Here is a 16,432-nt window from a genome sequence, read left to right on the forward strand (position 1 = left end):
GGATCAGCTCCAGGCATGACGAAGCGGATATCGTCCGCTTTTGGAAGGCTAACCAAAGTAGTTTCGCTTTCACAACAAAACACAGCGCCTTCATGACATGGCGGCGGCGGCAACAACAATACTACAGCGAGAATAAAAGTTATGCCTTCTTTCTCTGCGTGAACATTTGGGCTGCGTTATGCAAATCTTCCCACATAGTGACGTAGACATGTGGGGGCGTGTTAGAACGAGCCGTTTTAGGTAGGCGTGGTTGACTCTTAACTTTTATAAAGAATATCTCTTTGGATTTAAGACTTTAGTCTTTGCAACTTTACAGATCTTCTTTATGCACCAAGAGCTTGTAACACTCCAAAGAGAAAGGAAAGATTTAAATCGCATCATATAACCCCTTTAAAACAATTATATATATATATGTGACCTGTGCTGGCAAAATGAGTCACAATAAGCAAATTGTCAAAATTATTTTCACATTCTCCATTTAAAAAACCTTCAAAATGATATATGATTTGTTGGAATCTGGTGAAAAATGTCTGAGCTGACCCATTTGAAGATGACGAAGTCAGCAAAGTCAGTTCACGTTGAAAAATCAAGTTGAAGTTTTCTGAAGGTTCCAAAGCAAAATCACCTAGCAATGCCTTTATGTGTGCGATTCATATGTCAGTCATCGGCAGCGTGAAAAGCGAGCAGAAAAAAAAGGTAGGATACTCCTCTCAGAAAATGTACGCCTACAAATAAAGATAATTTTAGATGTTTAATTACTATTTGGGGCACTGGGATTGCTAGATGAGGGCTTAATGAACAAATTTTTGTGAAAACCTGAAATTCGACCAAAATCTATGTTTTTGAATTTTTTGGTCTGTAGCTCAAAATTAGCCTGTTTGCGCATACCGACTAATTTTGTCAGCATGGGTCACATAAATTATATACATAATTTATATTCAGTACCTGCTGATAGGTGGCTGTTTTATGGCTATTTGTGTTTACTCTCTGAATAGCTTTCAAATTTGTTTGGAGGTTTCTATTAGCAATGTTTTTACAGTGTTGAAAAAGCAGCCAGTCACAGACATGCCTGTCCTGCACATTTGCAAATCCTTTCATTATATTAATATTTCAATGCAGTACTGATTGTGTAAAATGTATGAGTGGTATAAGTGTGAACACTGATTAAAAATGGGAGCAGTGCAATTAAATAGCTGCATTGCACTTTCCTAAAAAACTTTTTACCATTTTATTTACCATTTATTGTTATTTTATTTAGAAAATAAATATATTATACTATAATTATGTAATATGCAACTCTTTGAATTATTAAATGCATATTTGCTTTGCAGATAGAGTGTAAGGAACTTTATTATAATTACATTTAAAATGGGTTTTTTTCTGCATGTGCTCATTTCAATTTGTCTAACAGCGTCTCTCCTCTGCAGGGTCCTGTTTCGAGTGTGATGCAACCTGTTTGTGTTTGTAAAGTGTCACTTCTCCAGGGGCTACAGCAGGCGTCTGTCTGGCTCCTACACTGTGTTTGTCCCTGTTTGTGATCTCTATATAGAGGAGGCATCTTAGGATAACACTCTGGAGAGTTACATCTGTGCTCAGGGAGATTGTGATTTATGAGAAATGTAGCTACCTTAGTAACACCTTAATTCAAACCATAAATCTAAATGTTTAATTTAAGTAATGCTACTTTTCAGGTGGGTAAGCTTACCATGTTCAGCCAAATGATTAAGTTGATAAACATTATGATTAAAGATCCTGTGAAATTAAAATTATTGAGGGTTTTAGTTCATTGTATATTAACTATTATTTGTAATTATTTGTGTGAATTAATCTTTCTCTTCCAAGAAAAAAGACCATAAATCCTGATGATCTTGTTTATGAGTGTGTATGCAAATGTTTGTTCAGTAAAGTGGACTCTAGAATGAGAATGTCCCTTCCCCAATTAAAAGGCTAAAAGGTTTACATTACTTTATATACATTATTACTGTTTTACTATAGAATATTTTAGTAGAGAGTTAGCAAAAAGGTTAGCAGACTCCAATGCTGGATGACAAAATTACCTTGTAAAATTCATACATTACATTAGACAATCAAGTACATACTGAATATTGTGTAATTTATTTGGGACATGTCATATAATGGTACAATGTGAAATAGTATTAGACATTTAAACTAATGCCTATCATTTGAAAACCAAGGTTTGTATGTTCTGAATAATTTTATAAGTGATAAACAATAAAATGTTAAATACTTGTCAAAATAAGATGCAACTAAAGTTTTGCCAGCCTAACCATCATAAAAGCCAACAAACATAATATAAGTCAATGTATCACTAGTTGGCTAGTTGAGCATAAAACGTTCATTCAGAGAGTGCTTCTCTGCTTGAATTCATACACTGTGTGAAGGATTTATGAATAATTCAGTATCCCATGAAAAGTAAAGCTAAACATTCTCATCCCAGCCCAGTAACCAAGGAGACCGGCAGTTCTACCCTTCTTTGAAACCACACAACAAATGCTCTTGTCTGTTGAGACGAATAATTCATTTAAAATCATTTCCCCACATTATAAGCTGCATTCCCTGCAAAAAAAAAAAAAGCCAGTTTAGATTAGCATGATCCAGCTAGTATACCACTATGGCCATACTCAACTGGTCTCAAGCAAATCTTAACTGGTGAAACTAGGTAACCAGCCTGATCCGGTGATGCTAGTGAATTAAGAAACTCTTGCTGGTTAAGCTAGTAAAAGAGCTAGGTTGGGACACCTGTTTGGACGATTGGTCTCCCGGACTGAAATGTCCAAAACATCTCTAAAACCATCAAAACAAACAAGCCTATCTTGCAGGTATCTGCCTATTAGCATGTTTCTAATTGTTATCATTAGTACTAATCTACATACGGTATAAAACTGAATAGTTTCATAGTTTCAAAACATAGTGTAGGCTATATATTTGATCCAGAAACAAACCCTGTTGAGCCACTGCCTCAGTAAGATAGTTTCTAGTGAAGTGTGTCTTGACATAAGAATGGAGACATGCAAAAAAAGAATTATGTACCAAAAAAAAAACATGCATAATTAAATGTTATATTTATGTAAAAGGATTTAAGAAAATCAATTGCTGTTTTTAGACACACTGTAAACCATGCAATTTCAGAACAAACACCTTTATACAACACATAAAAAGAAACAAATTTGTGTTGACAGTTGCTTTTGGCTTTGATGAAACAGTTTCTTTTAATTGAACTGCTAAATGAGGACCTTATGGAATTTGAGAGATTATGGCTGAAATATGTTCTGTAAGGCTGCTTTGACACAATGTCTATTGTTTAAAGGTCTAAATAAATAAAATATACTTGACCTGACAACAGTTCAGCGATAATATGCAAATGTGTGATGATTGCACAAAGAAAATATCTAGAACATATAGTATGAATAATTGCAACTGTGCTATTTTACACCTACTGCTTTTTATCTCTGTCTGGCTCAATCTCCTCCCCACCCCCCTCAATACTTCATAAACTAAGAAGGAGATACAGCAGATCCAACTATAGCTATTTATCAATTCAATCTCTGTAACAGTCACTAATTGCTTTTGAAATATTGCACAGCATGCAGTCTACGTGCAACAGAGATTTATCCGACATTTGTGGCCTCAGTTAGCCAATAGCTGTATTTGACTTCACAAAATACCTAGCATACTTATCTACTTTAACTTGACATCACAATTTTGATCCCACTCACATTCATATAAAAGGTCATGCCAGGATTATAGCTGCCATGGAAACAGCCTTTTTAAAACCTTGCAACACAAAGAACAAAAATCCATGTAGTCTGCTAAGCAGACTCTGCTACTGCAGGTGAAAACAGTGTTGATGACTTTATTCGAAAACTGACATCAGTGCCAAAATAAAGTAGTCAGTCATTTTGTCAATGAGATTTATTTTAAAATTTGACTAATTGCTTAACTAATTAATTGTATTATTATATGAAATTCTGCATCTCTCCAACAACATAATTTAACTATCTTGCCATCCATACTTATCATAGAAGCCCCAGGGGTTTATATCAGAGCTGCTTCCTTGACCCAATCCACAAAGGAAAGCAAGCCAAATAAGTTTAACATCAATAGCTTAATGACTACACACTCGTGAAATATTAATATAATGCACAGTGTTATCAAAATACAAAGTAATCACATTGCCTAAAAGAACACTCAGATTAATTTTTGCATGTTTTAAACACCATTTACGCATGGTTGGGAGCAGCTGTAGTTTACTAACATCTCGAAAATATGAACACTTGAATGAATGAATAAAAAAATTATCCAAGTGGCTTTACAAACAATTTACACAGAAATTCATTCTGCTAGTGTTACATGAATGCGCCCCACTGTATTCAGAAATTCTTTCTGCTCATGTTTCAAGAGTAAGGCCTAAAGAGTCTGAATATGGCAAACATAATTGCATAATGAAATAAATCAATAGGGGACACCATACACATGCACATAAGGCCATAAAATGTCCCAAATATACATAACCAGTGCAACACTATTCTTGACAGATTAAGTAGAATTAAACCATGTAAAACTGGGCCTTATAAGCTGCTGAAGTTTTGCTGTCTGTCAAGAAGAATCTCATGAGCAACTATATCAAAGGCATGAAAATATCACAGCAAACCTGGATTGATATAAGGTTGCCATAGTCTTCAATGATTTGTCAATCATTTATTACCTGCGACTAAACTTTCAGGGAAATGTCACATTCAGCTTTGTAGAAAAATGTATTATGAACATCAAGGTGCTAATTCTGCACTTCTAAAATCCAGATTTATCAACCAACTTCATGCCTGCTCAATAATAGAGTAGAAACACTTTGCAAAAATCTCCCTCACTGAAACTGCATATGAGACAGGTACCTAAGCAAATATGTATAAAAAATATGAAATCTTACCAGGGAGTCCATGCTTTCACTTTGACCTGATTCAATGTTTGTAAGCATATCATCTTGTGCAGGATTTTCGACTCTATGTGCCTTACGCATTGCTGCATTGCCCATGGTGGATATAAAGGAAAAAGAAATCCTGAAACCATCAAATAAGACTATTCCTTTGGGTTCCCATTTCTGAGCCCAACAGAGAAGCACCACAATGTCCTACCAGTTCATCTATCACTTAGACAGACAACTAGTCCCTTCCATTACCAGTGGTGATCTACCGCAGTTAACTACTGGGTGCTAATGCTTCTCCTTCATTGCTAATTTGAGCCCTGGCTATTTTTACACCCACAAGCCAAGCTATGCATGTCAATGGTGGCATGTTTGGGATGTGGGAACAGGGAGGATGACATGGCCAAAACTGGGAGGTAAGGTGGGAGATTGCAGGGGCTCCTTCTCAGCACCCAGTGCTCCAATGGTCACCAAGGATCATGTAACAGAAGTGCCTCTATCCAATGAGCATTAAACAAACATGTCAGAGGTGTGGGTGGGGGGTAAAGAACATTCAAGGTTATTTGCTCACATTACATAAGTTACTCAGTTTTACTTGTTTATAGAACTTTGGTCAAATAAATAACATTGCACTTACATATGTGCTTGTTACTGTCATGTTTAGAATTGTTATCAAAAATTCCACAGTACAACACAGTGCAGATATGTGTGTATTGAGGAATGTATTGATTTAACCTTCATGCTCAATGACACAATTAATTTGTCATTCCTTTTCCTTCGAGTTGCCATTTCTTGGTGTGTGTGTATGTGTGCAAGTGTGTATGTGTTTAAAAGAAATGGTTGGAACTTGTGTGTGTGAATGTATGACATATCTAACAAGCAAATGCCCTTGTTCTCCTTTGAACTGACATTTAATGAGCTCAAAAATAGACCTTCTCTACACAATAAACCAACTGTTTTGGCTAAAATATTTCCCATTCAATGAAATATTTTAGCATGGAGCCCATTCAACAAAGAGCCCATTTGAAGGTCCATCCACTTCAGCTAACCACAAACCACATTTTCAGTGTGGTGTAAAGAGACATTATCAGACTGTCATCGTTATCAAAATACACTACACAAAATTGTCATTCTGTTCCCTACATCAAGCGAACGTATGGCTTCAGAAGACATTCTTCTTAAGAATATTTACAAGAATCTTTACCCTCTTGTGACCCTCTTTACTTCCTCATTCTTTGGCAGTTAAACGGTCTATTTAGAAGACTTACAACTTGATATTTGAGTAAGATTTGCTCTAAGCTTCATAAAGCACAGATGAATTTTCCAATGCAAACCACCAATTACAAAGCCCCTCCCCTTATCATGCACCATGTCTCTCCACTAAGCAAACATCATGTTCCTGCACTGATAGAGGATTTTATTTCAATTTTCCCCTTGCTGCAACCAAACTAGAGGACATAATCTTTTGGTCTGGACAGACAACAAACTCCTTTAATCTCTAGTAAACCATATGGCCGGGGGGAGTGCGGTGGAGCAAAAGAGCTACTCACTCCTGCTGTGGGGAACATAACCACTTTATGCACAACAGGCAGAATTCTTAAGAACCACTTACATACATTTACCATAATGCATTAAACTCAACTCACAGTTTCTTCCAAAAATAATCTAGTTGTGTTGTGTTTGCCCATACATTACTCATTGCCACAATACCGGGGTATTGTGGGTGGCTGTAAGGTTTTGCTGCCAAGTTGCTAAGGTTCTTATTTAACATGCCTTTATGTGGTTGCTTGGGTAGTTCTGGGTGGATGTCTAGCTTTAAATCTCTATTATATTCTGGTCCTAGATATATCTGTTCCCCTTCAGTGTTAGTCTATGGGATTTTCCCCTCCACATATTATTATGAAAAAGTATGTTTATAAAGTCATAGAATATTTAACAAGGATTCTCAACTTGGACAAGAACAGAGGGATGGGAGTTGAATAATCACTGTTTTTCTGTTCAGTCAATGATATTTTATCTTAATATCATGCTTTTAACGTGATGCTGTAGCACTACAATGCATCGTTGGATTGCTGTTTGACAGGACTTACCCAAACAAAGTCTGTGCAAACTCTGGCCTAATATGATGAACAGAAAGATATGTATTTAATAACCTTAATAGCACTGGCATCATTTAGAGACATAATTCTTGTTTAAAATGTCACAAGCACAACACTGATAGAAATGAATGGCAGTGAACTTTCAATAGAACTTTCATGGCAGTGATTCTCCCTATAACTCACACACACACACACACACACACACACACATAGGTTTACATTTGTGAAAAGTTGGGGTGCCTCCAGGACCAGCGTTGGGAGCATTTGTTTTCATCATTGTATAGACGGATGTTCATTTCAAACACTGCAGTTTATTCTGAGCAACATTCTGAGTGTTTCACACCATTTCACTTTCCTCAACAATGTGAAGTACTGTATAATCGATTATGCTGATTACAATTGCTCAAAAAAAACACCACTAATCCTTTTTACGACTTGTCTGACTTGTTTATGACGCAGTTTGTTCATAGACCAATTACTATTGCTATATTTCATCAAGACTGATGTCCTGTACAGTAGAGCATTGCTCGCAAAACATTTCAAAGATTACAACCATGTAATAGAAAATGTATAGCTGGTCCTAACACGAACAGCATTCTAGACATAAAGCTTGCCCACTGCTTATAAATGTTTTGTTTTATCTGCTAGTTTGTTATTTTTAAAGTGGCCATGTTTTACAGCATAAAAACCTCATTGTAAAAAAAGACAGATTCTCAAGGGCCAGTAATTATTTAAAGACAGTGTCCAATACACACAAACACACACACAAAGATGCATAAAACAGACACTTCTCTGTGCTCCCATATTCAGAATGCATGATAGATACACCCAAACACACATTGCTTCTGAATGCCAAGTCTGCGCTATTAGACTGCAGCTCTGACTACAGGACTAAGACAAAAGGGGTGGGGGAACTATATGAGCTTAGATAAAATAATCAGAGGTAAACAGGAAGAGGGAAATAGGGCAGACCCATCCCCCCATGTGTCCTCAAGCTGCCGTTAGCCGCTTAGCTTTGGATTGTGGCACAATCAGTCATTAGACAACACGCCTTCCTGACCAATCACATTTTTTCAGGGGTCTCTGGGCAGGGTGGTAGGGATGGAAGGGTGTGGCTACTGTACTGTATGGCTCACTGTTGCTGGAGACGAGAACATGGGTGCAGCCATGCGAGAAAAACAGGAGGGGGAGATAAAAGATTAAAGACACCTCTCGGTCTTCTGCAATTCCCATCCCCTCGGCGTTCCCATCTCCCTCCCACCCGTCAAAAGAGGAATTGGTGCAGTCCGCCTCTTTGTGGTAATACTAGCTGATTTATACACTCATCGATGCTGCTTTCTTTCACTGAGCCTTTTTCAAATCCATATACTCGTATTGCTGATTACTGTACAATGACAAAATTTTGGCAAAAGACAATATACCAAAGAAACTTTCAAATAAAAGGAATACATAAAATTGCATTCTGTTGTTTTTATAAACATAATAGGAGATACATACATATCTGTTATGTCCCATTGGTTTCTGAGGGTATGACTAAAAAATAAAAATAATAACAATATACAGTACATTTTATTATTATAGCCTATGATATAATCTTTCAATCAGGTGGATTGTAAACACAATACATGGCCATTTTGAATTTTGTACATTAATTTATTTTAGTAATACAATTTATTTCTTAAAAAAATAATACAATATTTTGATAATAAAGGACAATTATTAACTTATAATTTTTCTTCAAGTGAACTTAACTCATACATCTAGATAAGTATTTATATAATCATTTTGTACCTAAAGTATAGGCTACACTGAAAAAGCCTAGGTCACGGGAGGGTTGGAATCTATCTAGTGTCTCTTGAAAACACCCTGGATGGATGGACAGTTACAAGTCTCACAGAAAATTCTAACAAATCAGATGCACACAAAAATTCTGAAACTAAATGAACATTTATTTTACAAAGTAAATAAGAAAATATGCATTTCAAGGATCGGTAGATTTCTGAAAACGTTTGTACCGACTAGCCTGATAACACAGCACCACTGGCTCAGCTACTAAAATATGACAGTCGTCAGTAAATCTTGGTGCACAACTCGTAGTGTTACACCTAAGCAAATTTCCAACAGTAATAAACAGACCTCTATCACTATGTTCCTATGGAAGTGTTTTATGTTAAGGACATGAATATACAGTAGCTCAGAGTAGCAGTGCAGTTCAGAGCACTGGCTATTTAGTTGTTCCACTGTAAATACTTTAAAGTGGCGCCATCTGCTGGTTATCTATTCTCTAGAGCAGGGGTGCCCAAACTCGGACCTGGAGGGCCGGTGTCCTGAAGAGTTTTGCTCCAACCCCAATTAAACACACCTGAACCAGCTAATCAAGCTCTTACTAGGCATACTAGAAACTTGAAGGCAGGTGTGTTGAGGCAAGTTGGAGCTAAACTCTGCAGGACACCGGCCCTCCAGGACCGAGTTTGGGCACTCCTGCTCTGGAGCCATCATCTACAACCTCAATTTTAACAGAAATTAAAGTGTTTCAACAGTTCCCAAGAGTCTTCTGTTACCTTTCCAGTCATAATGTACCTACTGCTTAAGGATTTAATTTGGAATTTAAAAGATTGTCCTTAGTAGTGCACAAATGTTCCAAGTACAACCATCAAACAAGACTAATATTATCAAAGCAGGATTGTGAGTTTTTTTTTCTTTTAAAGTTTGTACTTTACACAAGCACTCACAGCAATATGTGGCTAATTACATTTTAGAGCAGAGAAAAACCAAATTTCAATGACTACTTAAGATTTTACTATATTCCATAACTTTTCTAGGCTTGGAAATCACAATAAAAATCCAGGTTTTCCATGTATTGTGGGCACATTTATTTAAAAGATAATACTAGAAGGTATTAATTAGTGAGAACACCTGCATTAGTAGAGACAGCAACAATAACAGTGCTTTCCATTGAGTCTGGGTATGAGCTACACAAACACATAGCAAGACACACTAGTATAACTAAACATTTTGCCCCACACATAGACAATCACAAGCTTCAATTTTTCTGAAGCAACTTTAAGCAAGGGTCTTTGACAAATTTCCAAGTACAAAATCAGACTGGGAGAAAAATAAACATGAAATTAAGCAAGTCCTTAAACAAAATGAAGTATTTACAGGTTTTTTTTTCAACTGCTGACACACATTTTCAAAACTTTGCCTTTTTTTTCAAAACTTTACACACAAATCCAAGAATTGCACACACAAAATGCAAAATGCCTCACATCGCTTGCAAAATGAAGCACTGCATTCAAAATATCACAAACAAATCTCAAAAGCAAACATTTACAAACACCTTTGCCATAATACTAATTCCTGTTAGAGTAGGTATGTTACACAGAGAATTGTGTGTCGCGTTTTGCAAAAAGTGTTTTATGAAATCGAGTCAAAGGCTGAGAATTAGTGTATGGTTTTCCAGATTTGGTGTGTGGTTCTGGTGTTTGAGTGTCAGGTTTCAGGAATTGTGTGACAAGTAAAGATTTTGTGTGTAAGTATTTTTTTTTTTTTAAAAACTATAAATTTAGCAATGGTCCCGAGCTGGAAAAATCCAGATTCCTTGCATGAATATGTAAATTAGAGGATACTCCTGTAGCTCAAACAATAGAGCAGATGTTTTGAGGGAATACATGACTGAATAAAAATAATAAAAAGTGTCTGCCATAATAATAAATGAAATTGATGAAAATTAAATGAAAATGAAAATTAATTAATTAATTAATAAAAATTAAATTAAGAAATTAAAAATAAAAGTACATACCATAAGCGTTTAGTGTCTTCAAATCATCATTCACACTGTACTACATGAAAATTGGTTCTAAGAATGGAGTTATTAAAAATACAAATGTCAGTACCAAAAGAGCCCATTGTCCTTAACTTGATCAGTAAAAAAAGATTAGTTTCATCAAACTAAATATATTATGGTGAATAATAACATCATTTTATGTGACATCAGGATTTAGAGAGCAGAGGTGTCAGATCTGTAAGTCTCTCTCTCTGTGTGTGTGTGTGTGTGTGTGTGTGTGGAGAGTGGGAGTGTATTATTTGAGTGTTTTCGAGTGTGTCAGTAGAACGACAGGGGTGACTCACAGATTAAACTAGTGATGCCATCTGTTTGGTTTTTCTTACACACACACGCGCTCACGTACATGCAGAAATCCTTGGCAGGCCTAACAGCAACCTCACACAAACCTTGCTTTACTCATGGCAACATTTGGCAATAGATGGCTTTACTGTATGCATCATCCGTTTTTTACTAAAACGTTGCAACCCAGGAAAACCTCATTGAAAAAATGTTGAACATTCTGTTGACAATAAGTAACGCTGCACCTACATGCCAACTAACTCTCATTAGAGCATTAGTAGACTGTCTGCTTAATATCTGTAACTTAGAAACTTTTCAAGTAAATGTCAACTTATTCTAAATCTAACCATACCAGTCTACTAGTACTCTACTAAAACTCTAATGAGAGTTAGTAGATTTGTAGATGCAACTTTACTTATAGTCAACAGAATGTGTTAAAGGGACCATCAAAATAAAGTGAAACCAAAAAAATGTACATCTACCTAAATTTTATCTATACAGAGAACTTGCTGCAGTTTCCAGCAGTAATGAAAACTAGAGGCAGTTAAAATAATTGTATTCCTTTTCACATAAATTGTGATTACAACAGCAGATGATCACTTAATGAATCATTTTTGTGTGATTCCTTGCACAATACTATGCTATGTTCTCAAAACACATTTATCATAGTGCATGATTTGTAAACTAAAACATTTTAATGTTTGCATCACATATTCAGGTTTCCAGCTAGCAGGGAACATTCTCAGATATTCTTTGCCTATTGGCTATTCTGGTTAGGGTTACAAAAAGGTGGACAATTTCCAGTAAATTTCAGAAATATTCCTGACATTTTGGAAACTTCCAGGGATTTTTGGAAATATTTTTGGTAAACCTTTTAAAAATCCAGACATTTTGAATGTTCTGCATTCAGAAATAAAAATTTGTATAACTTGATGGGAACGTTAGCAACACATTGTTAGAACATATTTTTGTAAGCTGGATCCAAGTGAGAGTTTAGGTATGTTTCTTCTGAAACACGGTTTGACAAAAGAGCTCAAAACCATGTAAAAACATTTAATTTTCGAATTGCCCTGATATGTGAACGAACCAGTGTAATAAAATGTTGGGCACAGTCACATTTATCTGATTCAGACTAAATTTAACTCTCTCTTTTTTAGCACCACTCACTGGGAATTTCACTTTGAAACTGCTGCAAAAATGCAAGCAACATAATATAATTTTTGAAAAAATGTAGTCATAGGCACACATTGTTCATGAGCCTGTGTTGCACCCATGCTAATATTTTGATGACATTTATACACAAATACAATTTTGGTGCATATGAAGTTTATTCCATAACCTCTCTATTTCAAGTTTCTCCCAAAATATTATACGAGATATTACTTAAGTATATGCACATTTATGCAAATTAATCTACTATTAAACACTTAATAATTTACAAGTTCCTGCAATTATTGCATGTGATGCAATGTGGTGTAACACATTTCTATGACACTGTGCATGTTTTTTTCACTGTGCGCCATGATTTAAATATTTATATTTCAGAAGATCTCTAAATGTGATTATGGACCAATTGTAGAAATTCAATATGATATGTAAAAATAAAAATAAACAACAATAAAACTACAAAGCGCTGTGATGAACTGGCCATTTGTCCAGTATGTTCTCTCTCCAGCATCCCCTGCTTTACAAAGAATAATGGAAAACAGTTTGGAATGGGTGGGATACATATCATTTGTAAGCAGTTTAAAAACTAGGGATTTGAATTTTATTGGCCAATGGTGTTCAAAAATCATAATTAGAATGTAAATATCACAGAAATCATATCAAGACAGCAACTGTAACTAAGGTTCTTTTATCAATCAAATGCATTTTGGCTCAATCATCTCAGCCTGGTTCCTGGCATGCAGCTAAGGGCAATCTTTTGCTTTCTAACAAAGTATGGGCAATGGGCAATCCAATGGAATATAACTAGGCCCTTGAACATTTTATTTTAGCTGTGAGTCTCCAAAGCTAATCACACCCCACAGCAACGCACATAACCATGCACAACCCATTTTATACCCTGCTCGGCCATGAGCTCTTGGGTCAAATTATTCTGTGATCAATAAAAATCAGAAATGACCTGTTAATCAATGAAATACAGTGTGGGGAAAAAATAATAAATACTAGGTAAAACAGTAATAAAATTCAGAGAGAGTACTTTTGTTAGGCTTTAGTCTTTAGTATTTAAAGGGGTCATATGATGCGATTTAAATTTTTCATTTCTCTTTGGAGTGTTACAAGCTCTTGGTGCATAAAGAAGAACTGTAAAGACTAAAGTCTCAAATCCAAAGAGATATTCTTTATAAAAATTAAGAATCAGCCACACCTACCTAAAACGGCTCGTTCTAACACGCCCCCACATATCTACGTCCCTATGTGGGAAGATTTGCATAACGCCGCCCAAATGTTCACGCAAAGAAAGAAGTCCTAACTTTTATTCTCGCTGTAGTATTGTTGTTGCCGCCGCCATGTCGTGAAGACGCTGTGTGTTTCGTTGTGAAAGTGAAACTACTTTGTTTGGCCTTCCAAAAGAGGACGATATCTGCTTCGTCATGCCTGGAGCTGATCCGTGCTGGTCGCTGAGCGAATACATCAACTTTGCGCTGTGGATTTCCGGATCGGCTTTCACCGTAGACGAAGTAGAGTCCAGCCCGGGGTCGTCACATGTGGTTGCCGCAAGCCTGCCATCCACTCCTTCGTCGAATCCGCTGGCCGCGCCGTTCTCAAGCCCGCCGCCTCTGCTCACTGTAGGTCGCCGTGTGTGACGCAGTGTTTTGTTGTGAAAGCGAAACTACTTTGTTTGGTCTTCCAAAAATGGACACGGCTAGAAATCAGTGATTAAGTTGTATTTACAACACTGTTCCAGAACACTTCAACTCAAATAATTCCGTGTCTTCATGGAGAGCGCAGGTCATAGTTGATTAGCAACGGCAGACGCCACGGGAGCGCAAGCATAGAGTGCAGGCTACAGAGTGCTTTGGAAAGAAGGAGAAAGCGGCGCGCCTAGCGTTTTCCATGCGTTTTCAGGCACAACATGCAAATGTGGTTTTGTTTTGAAGGAGAAAAAAAGCATATTGCTGGACTCCGTCGAGACCAACGAGAACATTTGGCAAGTCCAATGACCAAGACTGAGACAAGTCCGAGTGCAAACACCAATGAGTCCGAGACAAGTCCGAGACGATAGAAAAATGTCTCGAGTCTGGACTCGGACTCGATTACAACAGCCCTACCGATCACAAATGCAGACATGGTTTTATGTTTACGCGGCGCGATGCAACGCAACATGTAAAAAGACAGTATAAGTCATTATAATCCATAATTATGTCCCCACTGGATGCAACGAATGCCTCGTTTATAATGGGTTTTCATGTTTTTGAATCAACGCTCCGGCCGGACAGGAGCCTCACAATATGGTGAGGGGCGGAACATTTCCGTCACACGCTTGAGGTATTCAGCCAATCACAGCACACCTCGCTTTTTTCAGACCGATGAGCTTTGTAAAAATCGACACGTTTCAGAAAGGCGGGGCATAGAGGAGAAACAATAATGTACAGTATGTGGAAAATAATGTGTTTTTTTAACCGTAAACCGCATAAACACATTTCATTACACCAAATACACAAAATAATGTTCTTTTTAGCAGCATCATATAACCCCTTTAACCTTTTTTCAGACAGTCAGCAAATAATGAGAAAATCTACAGTACAAGATACTACTTCTAAAGTTGTTTTAGTCAATCTGAAGTCATCTGGGCACTTCAGTTGGGCACTTTGGCACTTGTCTTTTAATAAATTAATGCTTTTTTAGCAATTGCTGATAATTGCTTCTGTCTGCAATGACACCTTTACTATGAGCACTTTTTAGAGATAGTGGCTGCCAACAAAAATGTATCACATGAAAATTCTCAAATGTGCCTGAAACGTTTATTATTATTATGCTGTTATTATGTTGTTGTTATTAATTGTATCATTGAAAGATCTCTTCTTATAACCTGTTATACAAACTGCATGCATGAGCGTGCTTTTATTTGGCATTGTCTGCATATCTCCCAAATTTTTTTGCCATGTACACATGCTCTTTTAAATTGATTGTGTACAGATCCTTTGAAACATTTTGACATTTGTATGTGTAAAACATTATGCACTCTGTGCATGTTAACAGAACGTCTCAGTTACGTATGTAACCCTCGTTCCCTGAAGGAGGGAATAGAGACATCACGTCGGTGACCGACGAATTGGGATCTCGCTTAGAGAGACCAATCCACTTTGAGTGTAAACTAAATGAGCCAATGCACATTGGCATGCGATGATTGCATCCAGCTGCCGCTGATCACAGCGTGAGCATAAAAAGGCAGCCGGTGCAACGCATACCAGGTTTTCGCTGAGGAGCTGAGCCGGTGACCCGGCCGCTCAGCGGTGGTACAGCAGCCCTGACGATGGGACGTGACGTCTCCGTTCCCTCCTTCAGAAAACGAGGGTTACATACGTAACCAAGACGTTCCCTTTCAGTCGGTCACTCCGAGTCATGTCGGTGACCAACGAATTGGGATCCCTACCAAAGCGCCATGGATGCTGCCCCTTCCAGTGTCCTGTGCGAGCCGACAAGAAGACCAGTCACTGTTGTCATAGCACTACCTACTCAGTGAGATTTGATAACACTGGGAAAACATACCTGTTCAACTTGGAACAGGAAGCCCCATCCTTCCCGAAGGAGGTTTCGGATATATAGACACATATGACATCTGTTTAGGTGCATATGGAAGATTAGAGGTGATTGTAACCCTCATGGAAATGGCAGAAGTCTGCCGGGGAAACACGGGCTCTGAGACTATACCGTGGACTTTACACATATGGGATCCGCTTATGTCTCTACATATGGAACCCAGCCCTCTACCGGTTCTCATGGATTCAGCGAGAGAGGGCTTGGTGGTGGACGTTCCGCCACGTCTGGCTGCCGAGGGGACAGAGGAGCTCGACAGGGCCAACAGTACAGACACTCTGGAGCAGTTTTAGCAAGCCGACACTAATCTGGGGCCTCTCAGCACCTCTACCCGTTTGAGGTGAGAACACAGGAGGATACCGGCTCCACACGAAGGCTATAGAATCTAGCAAACGTGTTGGGTGTCGCCCAGCCCGCAGCTCTACAAATATCTGTCAGCGAGGTGCCACGAGCCAGCACCCAGGAAGATGCAACACTCCTAGTAGAGTGAGCTCGCAACCTGAG

General features: G+C 37.6%; 1 protein-coding gene across 18 annotated transcripts in view; it reads right to left on the reverse strand.

Moving 5' to 3' along the window:
- Positions 1 to 16,432, reverse strand: part of LOC107559840 (ankyrin-2-like) — a 126,055-nt gene that overhangs the window by 82,319 nt on the left and 27,304 nt on the right. For 12 of the 18 annotated variants that reach the window (XM_016243845.1, XM_016243833.1, XM_016243844.1 and 9 more), the window contains exon 1: positions 4,946 to 5,231. The exons of 2 other annotated variants lie outside the window; for them this stretch is intronic. In XM_016243845.1, the coding sequence (XP_016099331.1) occupies positions 4,946 to 5,050 (105 nt within the window). In that variant the 5' untranslated portion in view covers positions 5,051 to 5,231. Of the gene's footprint in view, positions 1 to 4,945; positions 5,233 to 16,432 lie in introns of those variants that run through there. 4 more of the 18 variants (XM_016243829.1, XM_016243830.1, XM_016243834.1 and 1 more) reach the window with 1 other exon arrangement.

The sequence above is a fragment of the Sinocyclocheilus grahami genome, unplaced genomic scaffold (assembly GCF_001515645.1).
Source record: "Sinocyclocheilus grahami isolate Dianchi unplaced genomic scaffold, SAMN03320097.WGS_v1.1 scaffold702.1, whole genome shotgun sequence".
Lineage (NCBI taxonomy): Eukaryota > Metazoa > Chordata > Actinopteri > Cypriniformes > Cyprinidae > Sinocyclocheilus > Sinocyclocheilus grahami.